At 42.1% G+C, this 17,936-nt stretch overlaps 1 protein-coding gene across 3 annotated transcripts in view; it reads right to left on the bottom strand.

Moving 5' to 3' along the window:
- brsk2a (BR serine/threonine kinase 2a) overlaps positions 1 to 17,936 on the bottom strand; it is a 222,607-nt gene that overhangs the window by 61,084 nt on the left and 143,587 nt on the right. For all 3 annotated transcript variants that reach the window (XM_061821483.1, XM_061821481.1, XM_061821482.1), the window contains exons 3-4: positions 5,415 to 5,500; positions 2,719 to 2,859 (exon numbers count right to left, since the gene is read on the bottom strand). In XM_061821483.1, the coding sequence (XP_061677467.1) occupies positions 2,719 to 2,859; positions 5,415 to 5,500 (227 nt within the window). The remainder of the gene's footprint in view (positions 1 to 2,718; positions 2,860 to 5,414; positions 5,501 to 17,936) is intronic.

Genomic DNA, 17,936 nt, shown 5'->3' with positions numbered 1-17,936 from the left:
GGCCCATCCAGATACTCCTGGGCCGTACAGAGCCGGCCGTTAAAGGGGGAGTACTGTCATGCTCCTGGCTTCCAGCCCGGGCTGGGCGTGGCCATCCAGTCAGTAGACAGACACCTCCGCCTCATGAACTCTAATGACACCCAGGACATATAGGACCCAGGGGACGACTAGTCCTCCGCCAGATCGTTGCCTTTGATGCCTCGTTCCCGCACTCCCGTTTGCCTGACGTCGACCTTCTGTGTACCGACCCACGCCTGTCCCCTGACCACCCTCGTAAGCCTGTCGCTACTGTTACCTCTGCTTGTTTGGACTGGCTGCCTTATCCCCGACCTTGGAACAAATAAAGGTTTCCTCTGTACTGCCTACCTGCCTCTGGAGTTGTGCATTTAGGTCCGCCCTTGAGCCCTGTTCGTGACAGTGAATGCTTTCAACCACATAAAGCACATTGAGTTACCTTGTGTATGAAATGCACTATACAAATAAATCTGCTTTCTTTTATTTTTGATGTGCTGAAGTGGATAAATCATGTCCTGTTTTTTTTTCCTACTTTTTTTTTTTTTTTAAATCCGAGGAATACAGATAATGGCCTAATTCACATTTTTATTAAATACCCCCCAAAAATCTAAATAATTCTTCCTGTTGATTACAAGGCCAGTATCGGCAATAGAAATTCTGTGGAGCGTTGTTTGCTGACGCAAAGCCCATGTGTTCGGGCATCGTCCTCCATCTTGCATAATTGTAACACACTAACAATTGTACAGCATTATTTTACAGCTAATACAACCATTGTGTTTATTTCCGAAGAGACAATTGCTGTAATGTGGTTCTGATGTAATCAAGGGATTTCACACGACTATGAGCACAACCGCAAAGCTTTCTTGAGAGCCTCACCCTAACCCAACTAGGTTAGAACAGAACAAAAGTTTTTTTTTATTATGTAGCAATTATTTTCTCCGATCGCATTGCCACTCAGCTCCTATCAAGGGTTTTGTAACATTTCATGACAGACTAAATGGAGAAAAGGGGAGTGAAGTTAGAAAGGTGTCCACACACTGTATGTGAATTGCAATTTAAGAGATTTTACCAAGATTGAGAACTTTCTTACAAATAGTTCCATGTAAATCTGACTACAGATAAATCTATTGCAGTCACACTCTGGTACACAGTTTCTCTCTGCTGGAAGACAAACCAATCTACACCTTTAATTTATTTTATATACTTTTTTATTTAGATTTTCCAACTGGATTTTACTTGTTAAATTAGCTTGCAATGATATTAGATGTACTACTCAGTAATAAGACCTTTTCCTTGTTTTTGATAAACGCTTGGGCCTTGCACACTACTGTATGTTTATATACTGTACATTTGGTTGATTAAAGTGATTTCCGGCGGCATCATCACTTCCCAGAGGGGGTCCTCTTTCCGGTTTCACGTTTGACTTCCGGCCAGATTTCACTTCCGATGAGGCCGACACTCCCGGCATAAGGTCATAAATCATCACCCATCAAATTTGTCATTGACTGAATTCTCTCTCTCTTGCAGGAGCACCATAAGTTCTAATGATTTGCGTATGTCCTGTGTAGTCAAGAAGGAATTGGAAAAAAAATAATTGCAGAAACTATTTTTTTGAGGGGTTACTGGGATGGCGAGCGAGGTGAGGAGGGCTGCCTGCGCATGCGTCTAATTGACACTCGGAGGAGAATGAGGGAGAATCCACCTCATGATGACTTACAAGGCATCCTTTTCTAAGAGTCTTAGTGAGCGGATTTAAGCAGGCAGGGAAGAAAAAGGCGATGGCAAATAAATCTGATGGTGAATCTCACTGCAAAAGCAGCGTGATAATCTGAATGTTTGCATTCACTAGATGTCAGGAGCTTTACACTAATTGGATTAATCCGTACTACCCCCACTAATTATTCACTTCAAACTTTCTATCCCTACGGCAAGACAGATCAGTGGTATAAAAGCGGTAAATCTTAATTCAACTCTTAATGTATTATTTGAGACAAACACCACCTTACAATAATCTGCACAATAACTCGCGTAACATTTATCATCTCAAGTAAACCTTTTTTCAGAGGCTTTTGCAAAATATACCACCTCCACCATAGTGTTAATTATTAAATAGCACCAGCCAAAATATAATTGGCTTCGCAATAAATGATCAAAGAAGTCAGTGGGATGTAATCAAATATAAATACACTAGGTACTCGTTCCTTGAAAACAATGGATTTGGTGGGCTTTCTTTGAATTGCTCTTGGAACAATTAAAACATACACATCTTTGAATCCTGGTCCCCAGAACTGTGAGGCCAGCTAACCAGCTGCTCCACCACCCCACCATTCAACTTCATTTTCAATTTATTTTCAAATTTCAACACCTCTCAGTATAATGTAGTGCAATTCTACACCATTGCAAACTACTGCCACAATGGTACAGGCGAATATCCAACTATCAACTGTCTCCTACGCATTCAGTTTTCTAATTTTTATTCTTTCCAAATTCCCGACTATCAGAAACACAGACAAAGAGCAGATGGACAGTTAAACCTGACGACACCCAACATGGTCAATGGAGCCTACTGGCAAATTAGATTGCTTTCACGATAGTTAAAAAAAATCTGTCGCGCAAGTGTAACAGACAAGTCATTCAACAACTCATTTGCTCCTTGCCCAAAACAAACAAAAATTACACACACACTCATTTGTAGATACTTACCATATGGAATGACTGTGGCAAAAATCTAGTGCAGACATGATCTGTCTGAAGAATTTTCGAGCCTCTTTAGGTGTTAATCGGCCTTTCTTCACCAAATAGTCAAAGAGTTCTCCACCGGACACATGTTCTAGTACAAGGTACCTAAAAAGAATGACAGACAGAGGGGAGTCAGGGAAAGTCAGCCCTCGCACAAACAATAAAATACAATAATATTTTTTTAGAAATGGATAAGATAATGGCAAAAATAATTGCTTATTGATTTAGGAGTCCCCATGAAACAACACTAAAGAGAAAGTGAAGAGCTCAGGCATCCCAAGTCATGTTTGAGTTGGAGTCATCTGGGAGGGATTCTCATAAAATGAAAATGTCCAAATAAATAATGTTTCAACCCAAAGGTCACATTAAACAGTTTGTTTTTATGTTTGAGATTTTAATCTCCAAACTCTCACCAGTGCACTGAAATGTGAAAGGTCCTGACAAACTCACCTTGTGTGTAGTGGGAAGCATCCCATGGATGACAGAGTAGGACTACACTTAGACATCAAGGATCTTATAATAGGTTTCAAATACACTTGAGGTAAATCTTTTGTGTGTTCTTTTTCAACGGCAGCGTCCGAATTATTTTGAGAAGAATCACACACTGTTTCCCGGCATCATACATTTTTTTTGGCGGCCTCTACTCGGGAAGAGCACGTGGGGTTGGTAACAGTCTGTCATTAGGACCGCACGGCCATGCTCCCGTGCTCCGAGGGGACACGAGGAGATTAATCTCTGCTGAAGCTCACATGAAACGGACTGTGCGCTGGAAGCCAGTTTTGCCCTGCTCTGAACTGCCCTTCCCTCATTTATTATCAACCTCCCTTCATCTTCACTACAGCGCAAAGGGAATGTCAGACAACAGGTGAAATACACACCTTCTGCTCACTCCTCATAAACTTTATAGGAAAAAAAAAGTAATGGGAAATCTGCAGGAGGGAAAAAAAACGTACTGTAAAAGAAAATATGGAGTTGGTCTCCCCTGCAGCTATAAGAGCTTCCACTCTTCAGGGGAAGACTGTACAAGAAGGACCAGGTTTAGGAAGGAGTGCACAAGGGGAATGAATGTAATGTGGACCAAAAGTTACATGAAGGAGACACAGGACAAGCAGGAATACTCCAGCATTGTTACTCATAATCATTGAGTGTTTTTGTTGTTTCCATACTTTACTATTAACATTGTACTACTTTTTGTGTATGACGGTTAAGAATGTCACAATATTATTTGAAAAATATACCTGTTCTATTAACAACACTTTTTATGACGTGAAAAGCTTGACCCCGGAAAGAATGGTTTCTATCTTAATTAGGGTAATGGAAATTGAGAAGCGCCTCATTTCACCTTAGAGGTTCTACAGTACAGCCTCAATGAAATTAACATTATTCCTCAAAAAGGTCATTTATTGACATTTGTATGACACGGCTACACGTGAATCTTTTGTAAATAATATTAGCATCCAGCCATTACCAATTTACATGCAACTAATGTGTTCGAGAAGAAAATATCGCTTCACTGGGACCTTTGCAAACCTAAAAATGCAGGAAATGTGAAGTCACAGGTCTTTTCAAAACTGACAGCTAAGATGAAAATGTTGGCATTTTAGCGAGTAAATTCTGAATCACATTTCCACATCTGGATTATGTCATCTTCGACTGAGCACCGTTATGGCTACTATTCGTCTTAGAGGTGTAATGTATTTTAACATCATGATGTGATTATTCACTTGAACCAATGAAGTATTCCTTAATAGAATATTGATGCAGGAGCATCATCTACTCAACTTCTATTTCCCTTTCACCTATCGAAACACTCAGTAAACCACTTGCTGTGGATTATGCCAACGGCCTCATAAATCTCGAGTTGTTGGACAACTCACACCATTACACTGTTTATCTTACACTTGATAGCTTTCACTAAAGACAACTTAAGTGCAAACTGACAGTATGAGGATGAAGGGGTTAGCCTTTCGGTCATGCTACTTGCGACCAAGAGAGTAAAATAAATACTTTGAAATGTGACTCAAATAATCCACTTATATTGCAAATCACAATATTCTGCTCCTCTTAAAATCTCAACACATGTAGTGTAGTGTGTCTTATCCCATTTGGCCTGTAAAACTCAAGATGAGAGCTAATTGAATTTAGTTGACAAATCGTCCTCTGTGGACGAAGAGGCTGCTGTAAATGACCGATGGGCTTGTCACTCACCACAGGCAATGTTAGCAAACAGCTTTATGAATGAATGTGCCTGCATGCTCGAGTGTGTAATACAGCTGGCACTCTCCAGGGCGAATGTATCGTACTGCAAATGTGGCTGTGGTTGATGACTGTATTGTGTTGTTTACATTATGGATATTTTCCTCTCCCTATTAGAATTCCCCAAGCATGAGCAACTAAATTAAATGCCTCATGCCAATACTAATGGACCGTTGGCCCCAATAAGGTTAACAATGTTGTCCTCAAATCATACAAAGCCAATTAAAACCATTCCTTTAGGCCAAGAATATCATCTTTGAGAGTTGTGGGGAGGACAACAAATGGCATTCATTTATCCATAAAAATAACACCCCACAATAATAAACAAACAAACCTTTGTATAGAAAATAAAAAAGACATTGGTGTAAACGGCAATTTGCAGCAACTCCAAAGCTGATACTTACAAGTATTTCTTATTTTCATAGACATCATGTAGCTTTAAAACATGCGGGTGTTCTATGAGCTTCAGAATGGCTATTTCTCGCTCCACCTGGATGAAAGAAGAAGTAAAAAGGAATGGACAGGAAGGTAAGGGGAAAGAGAAAAAGAGAAAAAATATCAATTATTATAATATTCGTGATATTTCAATGTACTTTATAGAATGCAAAAGCGGCACTCAAGTGCAAATATGCTAATTTAAGATAATAAGCGAACCTCTGCATGGAACTAGTAGGGATGAGCGTCAACTACACTTAGTACGTCACGCGAAAGTGAACAAAACTGAAGTGAAAGACAAGATGTGTCTGCCAAGGTAGAACCTTTTAAATCAAGGAGAATTTTTTTTCGTTGAATGATTTGCTAGGTTACCAAACACTAAAATTACAGTGTGCTTTTGTTACTTCCAATGTAGTTTTCAAAGACATTGTAGTAAACCGCAAAAACAGGAAATGGGATACATGATTTATAATAAAACTTCACAACTAAGATAAAATTTTAATCTAGTACAAGGAGCCATGTGCTCAACAGAATGGCCAGGATAATGTATTCCATATCACATTAGCACAGCCACATGTTGCTAAGCAGAACTAATGGCATTTATCTATAACCAATGAAAAATATTGGCAGTTGAGTCCAATAGGCCCTGAGAATGATCAGCGAGGGCTGATGGAGGACAGAAATGATTTTAAAACAATACTATGATAATGAAGTGACAAGTTGATTCACAGATATGTTTCACAATTGATTCACTACTTTGGAAATTGGAGCCTTTGCCCAAATATGCATACACTGAGTTCATACACTGAATTTCTAGCTGGATCAATGTTTTTGTCAGGAAATTGCGAACATTACATACTAAAAGAAGAATTCATAAGAACATTACGATGTTATGACAATGCAGTTCAGGGTACTTTTTGAAATGAAAATGATATGTAAAACCATATTATCAACTGTAATGTTCCAGTACTCTCAAATACAGTTCCAATATTACAATGGCCCGTCCCTCTTTGCTTCCCACGCCCCCCATCCCTTCTTCTTCTTTTCCTTTCGGCTTGTCCCGTGAGGGGTCGCCACTGCGTGTCATCTTTTGCCATCTTAGCCTATCTCCCGCATCTTCCTCTCTAACCCCAACTGCCCTCATGTCTTCCCTCACCACATCCATAAACCTTCTCTTTGGTCTTCCTCTCGCTCTTTTGCCTGAGAGCTCCATCCTCAGCATCCTTCTACCAATATACTCACTCTCTCGCCTCTGAACATGTCCAAACCATCGAAGTCTGCTCTCTCGAATCTTGTCTCCAAAACATCCAACTTTGCCTGTCCCTCTAATGAGCTAATTTCTAATCCTATCCAACCTGCTCACTCCGAGCGAGAACCTCAACATCTTCATTTCTGCCACCTCCAGTTCTGCTTCATGTTGTTTCTTCAGTGCCACCGTCTCTCATCTGTACATCATGGCTGGCCTCATCACTGTTTTGTAAACTTTGCCCTTCATCCTGACAAATACTCTTCTGTCACATAACACACCAGACACCTTTCGCCAGCTGTTCCAACCTGCTTGGACCCGTTTCTTCACTTCCTAACCACACTCTCCATTGCGCTGTATTGTTGACCCCAAGTATTTGAAGTCGTCCACCCTCGCTATCTCTTCTCCCTGTAGCCTCACTCTTCCCCCTCCACTTTTCTCATTCACGCACATATATTCTGTTTTACTTCGGCTAATCTTCATTCCTCTCCTTTCCAGTGCATGTCTCCATCTTTCTAATTGTTCCTCTGCATGCTCCCTGCTTTCACTGCATATCACAATATCATCTGCGAACATCATGGTCCAAGGGGATTCCACTCTAACCTCATCTGTCAGCCTATCCATTACCACTGCAAACAGGAAGGGGCTCAGAGCTGATCCCTGATGCAGACCCACCTCCACCTAAAATTCCTCTGTCACACCTAAGGCACACCTCACCATTGTTCTGCTGCCATCAGACATGTCCTGTACTATTTTAACATACTTCTCTGCCACACCAGACGTACGCATGCAGTACCACAGTTCCTCTCTTGGTACTCTGTCATAGGCTTTCTCTAGATCCACAAAGACACAATGTAGCTCCTTCTGACCTTCTCTGTACTTTTCCACTAGCATCCTCAAGGCAAATAATGCATTTGCGGTCCTCTTTCTATGCATGAAACCATACTGTTGCTCGCAGATACTTACTTCTGTCCTGAGTCTAGCCTCCACTACTCTTTCCCATAACTTCATTGTTTGGCTCATCAACTTTATTCCTCGGTAGTTCCCACAGCTCTGAACATCCCCTTTGTTCTTAAAAATGGGAACTAGAACACTTTTCCTCCATTCTTCAGGCATCTTTTCGCCCGCTAGTATTCTGTTGAATAAGTTGGTCAAAAACTCCACAGCCATCTCTCCAAATTGCTTCCATACCTCTACCGTATGTCATCAGGACCAACTGCCTTTCCATTTTTCATCCTTTGTAGTGCCTTTCTGACTTCCTCCTTAGTAATCATTGCCACTTCCTGGTCCTTCACACATGCCTCTTCTACTCTTCCTTCTCTCTCATTTTCTTCATTCATCAACTTCTCAAAGTATTCTTTCCATCTATTTAGCACACTACTGGCACTAGTCAACACATTTCCATCTCTATCCTTAATCACCTTTACCTGCTGCACATCCTTCCCATCTCTATCCCTCTGTCTGGCCAACCTATAGAGATCCTTTTCTCCTTAATTCGTGTCCAACCTGGTGTACATGTCTTCATATGCCTCTTGTTTAGCCTTTGCCACCTCTACTTTTGCCCTACGTCGCATCTCGATGTACTCCTTTCGCCTCTCCTCAGTCCTCTCAGTATCCCACTTCTTCTTCGTTAATCTCTTTCCTTGTATGACTCCCTGTATTTTGGGGTTCCACCACAAAGTCTCCTTCTCCCCTTTTCTACCAAAAGACACACCAAGTACTCTCCTGCCCGTCTCTCTGATTACCTTGGCTGTCGTTGTCCAGTCTTCCGGGAGCTTCTGCTTTCCATCGAGAGCCTGTCTTACCTCTTTCCGAAAGGCCGCACAACATTCTTTCTTTCTCAGCTTCCACCACATGGTTCTCTGCTCTACCTTTGTCTTCTTAATCTTCCTACCCACCACCAGAGTCATCCTTCACACGACCATCCTATGCTGTCGAGCTACACTCTCCCCTGCCACTACTATACAGTCAGTAACCTCCTTCAGATTACATCGTCTGCGCAAAATATAATCCACCTGCGTGCTTCTACCTCCGCTCTTGTAGGTCACTATATGTTCCTCCCTCTTCTGGAAATAAGTGTTCACTACAGCCATCTCCATCCTTTTTGCAAAGTCCACCACCATCTGTCCCTCAAAGTTCCTTTCCTGGATGCTGTACTTACCCATCACTTCTTCATCGCCCCTGTTTCCTTTACCAATATGTCCATTACAATCTGCACCAATCAGAACTCTCTCGCTGTCTGGGATGCTCAGAACTACTTCATCGAGTTCCTTCCAGAAGTTCTCTTTCAACTCTGGGTCACATCCCACCTGTGGGGCATAGCTGCTAACCACATTATACCCTCAATTTCAAATGTTAGTCTCATCACTGGATCTGATACTCTTTTCACCTCCAAGACATTATTAGCCAGCTCTTCCTTTAAAATAACCCCTACTCCATTTCTTTTCCCATCTACTCTGTGGTAGAATAATTTAAACCCTGCTCCTAAACTTCTTTCCACCTGCTCTCTTGGATGCACAGAATATCAACCTTTCTCCTAATCATCATGTCAACCAACTCCTGAGCTTTTCCTGTCATAGTCCCAACATTCAAAGTCCCTACACTCAGTTGTAGGCTCTGTGCATTCCTCTTTTTCTTCTCACGCTGGATCCGGTTTCCTCCTCTTCTTTGTCTTCGACCCACAGTAGCTGAATTTCCACCGACGCCCTGCAGGTTAGCAGTGCCGGGGACGGGCGTTGTTAACCCAGGCCACGACCGATCCGGTATGGGATTCTTTAGATGCCATGCCCCCCATCCCTGATAATATGAATTGCAGTTTGTTGTTTTCATCCACACAAAATGTGATGTTTGCTAATGCACCCATGTGTAATACATTCGGTAAGGCCTAACCTCCCCTTAAAGTGAATCACCAGCCACCTCATTTCCACTTGCCACAAGAGGGGAGTGATACTTGTGTAACCAATAACTGCACCGGCACCATATGCTCATTATTTGGAACAGTGCCAACTGCTATGTGTAACGAAAGAATCTCTCTGCCAACAGACATTCTACTTGGGTACCAGCGGCGAGATACCTGGTGGTGGTGTGGGGGAAATATCCTTCGGGGTCATCTTCCTAAAAATTGGAGAGGATCTTGTGCCCATGTGGTTCTGATCTTTCTGGCACATATAGCTGTGGTCAAGTCAGCATTCCAGAACCACAGGGTAAAACGTGGTGCCGAACCTCTGAGTATGGGGAATAAACCCACTTATGTCGACACCATAGGTGTACCTCAGGGGGTACTGAATGAGTACAAATTAGTGGATCAAATTGCAACAGGGTGGGAATCAATTTTTATTTGGATAACTCCAAACAAAAAGGTAGATCGTATTAATTATATTCACTATAATGTTTTAAAAATTACCAACGACACACATGCCTTGGGTGTTGCACTTGCTGAACAGCTCGACACGACCTCTCTGACAGTATTCCAGAACCGTATGGTGTTGGATATTCTGCTGACAAAGACTGGGGGAGTTTCTTCTACAATCCAGGACCAGTCTTGTATGTTTATTCCGAACAATACGGCTCCAGATGGTTCAGTCACTAAAACTCTCAAGGGAGTCCAAATGTTGTCTGAAACTATGCATGCTCATTCTGGGATTCACAATCCTGTGTTGGGGTGGTTTAAAATTGTGTTCGGATCTTGGAAGGATGTTGTTGTATCTGTAATGATGTCAATATGCATTGGTATTGCACTGCTGGCTGTGATAGGTTGTTGTCCGGATGAACAAATAAACCTCTGAAACCGTTGAAATGACAAATAAAACCTTAGAAATTATGATGTTTTTATGTAATCTCATGTTGACTTCTGTATCGATTGACCTGAGTGATTCTTAAAAAAAGGCTCCGGTAGAGTATGAAGCTAGAGAGATGACACCAACTCAGTGTGACTTCATCTCTCCTGGCCAGAATCTTGCCTTTGGTGTCCGTGTCTATTGTCTCAAAACTTCCTACTTGTTGTAGCAAGAGTCAATCCTCCACTCAGGGTGTGATTCTCCCATGACACTTTTCTAACTCCCTAAGCGATGATCGACATTTTTAAATTGGATCGTCTCTCACAGGATGCCGGCTGGCCATAACAGAAATAACCACTGTGTATGGAAATTAAACAGAAAATACATCGACCTGTCAAGAGTCGATCTACTCAGCATACAGATAATACGCAAACAAGGTGCCAAAACGACCATTTGCATCAAGTTCTCTTTGAGGATGGTCGCCTTCTCTGTGGTAGTAACTGTACAGAAACAGCAGCGGGTCCATGAACGCCACATACGTTTCAGAGATTCTTTTTTCACTTCAAGAAATGCTGAGAGGCTTTCGCATTTTTTCTGAAGACCGGCGAGCACTGGCTTTTATTAAAATCAAGCAGCTTTGTTTGGATTTGTATCTCTGGAAGCTGTAGTCAGCATGAACAGCTGCCGCTAAATGTCAGCACGTAGCCTACTTGGTCGAATTTTATCTAAAGCCCCTCACGCTGCCCCGCCAGGCTCACAGCCGTGTGCTCCCCCCTCCCCCGTTGTTCCTTCTTCCATCATGTGTGTAGATTTAAGAAACGAAGGAAATGGAAAGACTCTTCTGGCATGTTTCGATTTCATCAATGTCAATGACACAACCTCACTTTCATTTTGCTTTAGTGTCATGTAATGTGAATTGTTCCCAAGAGCATGCATGCTGACTTAGGATGGATTAGTTGCCTACTTGTTGACCATAGGACAACATGTTACATCTTCAAACTGGTCATACAGTTATCACTTGGGCTTCACTAGGTGTAACTACTTGGTTAATCACGGCTAATCTACAGTAATGAGTATTATGAGCAGCAGTGCATCGTGACACCCTCACCTGGCACTGCTTTCTGTTGGTAAGAACGGGCTGACAGCGCCTCTGTAGCTGGCAAGCGGAATCCCTGCAGAGAGACTAATGCTACACGGGATTCAAGGAGAGATGAGCTGTCGAGATCCTACAAAGCCAGCAGCAGCCTTGTTAAGCTACCTCTAGCCTCCCACTCTTCATTAATTGAAAGACAAAGCATGAGGCTTAAGTTAATGTTAAGACTTAACTGTAAAACTGCATGATTATTGCAAGATTAAGCAATCCATTAACTCATGAAGGTGTGAGGTTTGGGACACCGGCTCTTCTTTGTTTGTAGCTCATAGTAGAAATAGTCTGCAAAACTCCCCTAAGGCTCACCTGCAAATGCAGTTAAGCATTATTTCATTGCAAACCCAAAGCATGCATTCTGGTAGTTGGATATGAGCACCTTCTTAATTGCATCCCTTCTGTTACTATACTGCACTTCCCGCAGCTCAATGATTACCTTAACTAATCACCAAGCAGCTTCTCAAGAAAAAGAATAGGTAGCACATCCGTACACTCAGGTCAGAGCGCATGAATGTGAAAGCCAAAGTGTTTATTTGACAGCAAGGTTATTTTTCTTGTTAAGCGTGTGGTTATTTTTCTTGGCTGGACACCATTATATGAACATGTCCGAAAAGGAATTGGCTGACTGGTAACACTTCGACCCCCAGGGAATCCATCAGCTTCCTATCCTGACACATTAAAAGGATCAATAGGCTGCCGTGCAGATGAGGATTCCTGCGTTAATTACAACCATGGCAACCCAATGGATCCTGCTGTTGCCAGCAGGAAAGAAATCGCAGAACTTCTGAATAAAAGGAAAAAAAATGCCGTGTGATTGATGTTTAAATCAGGGTGACCACACATTATTTTTCCTGGGCATGTCCAATTGTTACACCCTAAAAGGTCACCTCATAAGATTTTCAAATCATCCACACTTACAGTATATTAAATCAGCATGTGTTCCTCAATTATGCTGACTCATCTTTGTCTTTGGGTGTCACCATCTTTGACAGGAGTCTCTACTGTCACTGGCAGACGTCTCAACCACAGTACAGTCCTTGGCTAGTCTGTTTATGTGCAGCTTAGGTCCTCAAGGTTGTGTTAACTATCTTAATAATTCTACTGAATGAGGTGACAGTAGAGAAGCATTATTCATCTTTATAACAATTACAACAGACAGCACAACTGATTGGGAGGTCCCTTCATACTCCACATGCAGTCATTTGTCAGTCAACATTATATAGTACGTGATCCATCATGTGAAAAATTACAGGTAGGCCTAATACTTATGAGGCGACCACAAAGATGGTGCCTTCTCAGACAAATGAGACAAATAAGATGCCGCATGCACTGCTGGTCAGAAATGCCAGTCATTTCTAAAAAGATAAAAGCCTGCTTAGCATTGTCCCATCAGCCTGATATTGATTCTTTAAATCATGGGCCTGTCTCAGAATGCATGATCAAACAAATGATGAAAAACATCAATATCTTGGTCTGAGTTCAGTGACAAGAGAGGATCACAGACAGGCAGGCAGCAACAAAGATGCAAGGACGTTAGATATGTGTGTTGTCATAGCATTCCAAAACCTCTGAGGGGAAAATACTGGATCACAAGTTCTGTCATCTCACACTCTCCGCTTATTGCATCTTGTACCCTTTGGTCCACTAGTCGCTCTCATGCACATAGAGGGAAAACACAGACATTTCTGTCATCCCCCCAGGCCGATAACTGAAAGGTCCCTTGATGCTGAAATCTGCAGATCAAACTCAACCAGGCAGTCATGTGTGTCAAATATTAAAAACACTGGGGTGGCTACGCTTGCATGGGAGGCCCAGCAAAGTAAAACAAAAGATGTTGATGGAATGTGAGAGGGGTAAAGCATAGGCAATGTAATGGAGAAGGCTAAAAGGGAAATGCCAAAGTGACAAAAAGACACAGAGCACGGTGGCAGTGCCAGTTTGGTACCCGCACCATAAGATCCGCACATCCACCAAATCCTTTGTCTTGCAGCCTATTTGTGGCTAATTACACAAGAAATAATGGATAAGCCTGTTAGCTTTGCCATACATGAATCGCCCAGAGTGAAATGTTAATAGTTAAGGGCGCGAGGCATCGTTATAAAACTCCTCCCATGAAAAGCAATGCATGAAGGCTTTCAAGTGGGACATAGGGAAATTGACTTGTACACAAATCGTTGAGTCCCTGGAGTTCCTGGGCACTCATCAAAAAAGAAAGTGAACGACCAGGTCAGTACCTGCATTTTTCTAAAAAATTGTCAGTGAGAGAAGAGTCACTATGCATACGAGACCCCTGTATTTTTCATTTACTAATATATTCACACAACACCTACACAAAAAAAATTGAACAAGGGAAATGTAGAGTATTCAGAACATTAAATGGTGAACCAGAAAATGTAGGGATGATGATGAAGATTAAGAGTTATGGCAGGTGAGTGTTCAACTATCAGTGAGCACACAATGAGAGGCGACAGTACAGTTGGTCTCCTTGACAAAAATAGTCAGTTCATCATCATCCATGCTTTTGGCATGTGGACACACTCACACAGTGCCCAAAGCCGACTGCATACCCCAGCAATCACTGCCAGTCAGCTATGAGCTACCGACATCCATCCGTTCATACATCCATTGAGATGTCACTCAGTGGGCCAGTGGGGCAAAATCCAAGTAATTCATCAGAAGACAGGGTAGCCACGCTGATGTGTAGCTACTGATGTGTGCGTGATAACGACATGATTTCCCACATGTACATGTGTTTGTCGTGCTCCAATGTTAAAGTTTATGCCATGGCTGACCTTCGTTTCAACAACAAATGAAACTATCTTGTTTTATTCTCCACTTATCCACAAGTATCTATTTACAAGAAATTAAGGGGCTCCAGAATCATTTCAATTGTTTTAAGGGTTATGTTACTCCTGACAGAACTGGTCTTATTGAGAACTACAGTGAATTTCAGCTTTATTTTTAACTTCTTCTTTTCCTTTCGGCTTGTCCTGTTAAGGGTCGCCACAGCGTATCAATATTTGTCCATCTAAGCCTATCTCGTGCATCTTCCTCTCTAACACCCACTGTCCTCATGTCCTCCCTCACAACATCCATCAACTTTTTCTCCTTCTTTCATATGCAAGCTGGAGTACATGTCATCGTATGCCTCTTGTTTAGCTTTCGCCACCTCTACTTTGTCCTACAACGTATGTCAATATATTGCTTACGCCTCTCCTCTGTCCTCTCCGTGTCCCACTTCTTCTTCGGTAATCTCTTAATTTAAATGACTTCTTGTATTTTGGGGTTCCATCACCAAGTCTTCTTCTCCCCTTTCCTACCAGAGGGCCCCCCAAGTTCTCTCCTGCCTGCCTCTCTGAGTACTTTGGCAGTAGTATTCCAGTCTTCCGGGTGTTTTTCCTGTCCATCTAGAGTCTGTCTCACCACTTTCCGAAAGGCCACACAACAGTCTTCCTTTCTCAACTTCCACCACCTGATTCTCTGCTCTACCTTTGTCTTATTAATCTTCCTACCCGCTACCAGAGTCATCCTACACACCACCATCCTATGCTGTCCAGCTACACTCTCCCGACCACTACCATACAATTGGTAACCTCCTTCAGATTACATCGTCTGCACAAAATATAATCCACCTGGGTGCTTCTACCTCCGCTCTTGTAGGCCACTCTATCTGCCTGTCTCTTCTGGAAATGAGTGTTCACCACCGCCAATTCCATCCTGCTTGTGAAGTCCACCACCATCCGACCCTCAAAGTCCCTTTGCTGAACGCCGTACTTACCCATCACTTCTTCATCGCCCCTGTTTCCTTCGCCAACATGTCCATTGAAATCTGCACCAATCACAACTCTCTCTCTCTCTCTCTCTCTCTCTCCTCTCTCTCTCTCTCTCTCTCTCTCTCTCTCTCTCTCTCTCTCTCTCTCTCACTCTCTCTTCTCTCTCTCGCTCTCTCTGGGATGCTCAGGACTACTTCATCTAGTTCCTTCAAGAAATTCTCTTTCAACTCAAGGTCACATGCTACCTGTGGGGCATATCCGCTAATCACATTATAGACAATACCCTCAATTTCAAATTTCAGCCTCATCACTCGATTTGATACTCTTTTCACCTCCAAGACATTGTTAGTCAGCGCTTCCTTTAAAATAACCCCAACTCCATTTCTCTTTCCATCTACTGCATGCTAAAATAATTTAAATCCTGCTCCTAAGCTTCTAGCTTTACTCCCTTTCCACTTACTCTCTTGGTTGCACAATACATCAACCTTTCTCCTAATCATCATGTCAACTAACTCCTGACCTTTTCCTGTCATAGTCTCAACATTCAAAGTCCTTACACACAGTTGTAAGGTCTGTGCACACCTCTTCTTCTTCTTCTGCCGACGAAGCCGGTTTCCTTCTCTTTTTTTATCTTCGACCTACATTATCCCAATTTCTACCTACGCCTTGCAGATTAACAGTGCCGTGAGCAGGCGTAGTTAGCCCGGGCCATAACATATCCATTATGGAATTTGTTTGATGAACACTCATATATGTTCGGCACAGTTTTATGCCAGATGCCCATCCTACCACAACCCTCTGCATTTATCCGGGCTTGGGCCCGGTCTACAGGATGCACAGGAATTGTGACCTGCCTCGGGCTGCAGATAGTCAAAACAAGCAATCAAATAAACAAAGTCAGCACATAAGATACACAATTCACATACTACCTGTGTGAAAATATAAAGGATGTGGCAATTTAAAGGATATGTGGATGGAAGGAATTCAAACCACAATGGCCCTCACTCCAGTAGTTGAAGGTTGAGACTACATTCGATGTTTGGTCCTTCTTGGATACTCTACGTTGGTAATGTTGTTAGCATGCTAGGCTAACTTGGGCCGAGCAGCTTCAATGTGAATGATACAGCACCAATTTGGGTACTAAGATGTACTAAGATAAGACTTGCTAAATTTCCCATAAGTCCTCACGGTTCTCGTCGTACAAGTTATGAAGTTACTCATGTTCGATGTTTCTTCAACAGCATGGTTTGATCACAAATGCGTCTCGTTGTTAGCCAGTTAAACTACGGTGGTCTGGGCTATAAGCCAGTTTAAGCAAGATGTTTCTATTTGCCCAACTTTCTACTAAGTACTCACGGTCCTCGTTGGAAGCTTTTTTTTTTTTAAACTAAATGATTTTTAAAAGGACTTTACTCTTGACTATTCACCGCGATTACCTCGTGTCTGAAGGGATGTCAATGAGACGAGCAGCAGGGTTTTCTGATAATGATTGTATCCTTTGTGACGGGGAGGTACATTTCCCACACGGGGTTGTTTGATCAATACCAGAGACATGTAAATCAATTTTGACAGTGTCTCTGCTAGTCCTTCTCCCATATCCATTCAACACCCATTGAAATCTTGCTCATTATCTCTGTCAATTATGGACTGAACTCCTTCATCTACATGCAACATTCTTCTTTTGTTCTATTCAAACTCTCTTTGGTTTTACTCAGATCTGGGATGCTGATTGACAAATCGGGGTGTCACTTACACTGCTGACTGGCTATATTATTTACCCCGAACAGACATGCCGCTGGACGACGTTGTTCATAATAGAGTATAATGGGAGAAAGGCTTGCCGGACCCCGAGGTCAAAGGGTGTGATCAGGAATCGTTTAGATCCCAGTGCAGGTTGTTAGGATGGAGTGCAACAGGCCAAGGTTTGTGTGAATGGCCGTTCATCAAGTATGTGCACAAGCCACCCATGGGAGTGATTTATCATTGATGGGCAGGCAGACTAAGGCTTTGTTATGTTGACAGGTCGCTCATCTGACATGTCATTTTGTCAGGTTTTCAGTCTCTTTTTCCTCTAGTGAGAGATATTTTACTCAAAAGAACTGATAAGGTGACCTTGAATTGTTCGGAGGTGGGAAATGGGAAAAAGATGGACATGCTATAATTCTAACTGATGTAATAGTGCACAAATTATTTTCTCCTGTGATGTTTTTAGACAAGTTATATAATGTATTATGCCAAATATTAATGGTTAAAAATCCCTAACAATTTTGAAAACTGCTTCCAGTGACATTTTTCCTTTTAACAAGAAACAGTCACTAATTATAATCAAGTAAACGTATTACAAAAAGAAAAGCCTTTCTGACACAGAACTACATAAATTTTTTTTGTGGGGGTGGGGTGGGGATTAATCACAAATCATTTGAACTAGGATACAGTATACATACTTGCCAATTTCAGTTCATTTAGTCTCACTCCGCATACTGCCCCTACTGTACCATATTCTGAACACGGTGGAGACTGTGTTCATTTCATCACAAAAACACATTTTG

Source organism: Syngnathoides biaculeatus, chromosome 6, assembly GCF_019802595.1.
Source record: "Syngnathoides biaculeatus isolate LvHL_M chromosome 6, ASM1980259v1, whole genome shotgun sequence".
NCBI classification, from domain to species: Eukaryota; Metazoa; Chordata; class Actinopteri; order Syngnathiformes; family Syngnathidae; genus Syngnathoides; species Syngnathoides biaculeatus.
Note: the sequence above shows the minus strand (reverse complement) of the source record. Positions and strands in the feature narration are given on the sequence as shown.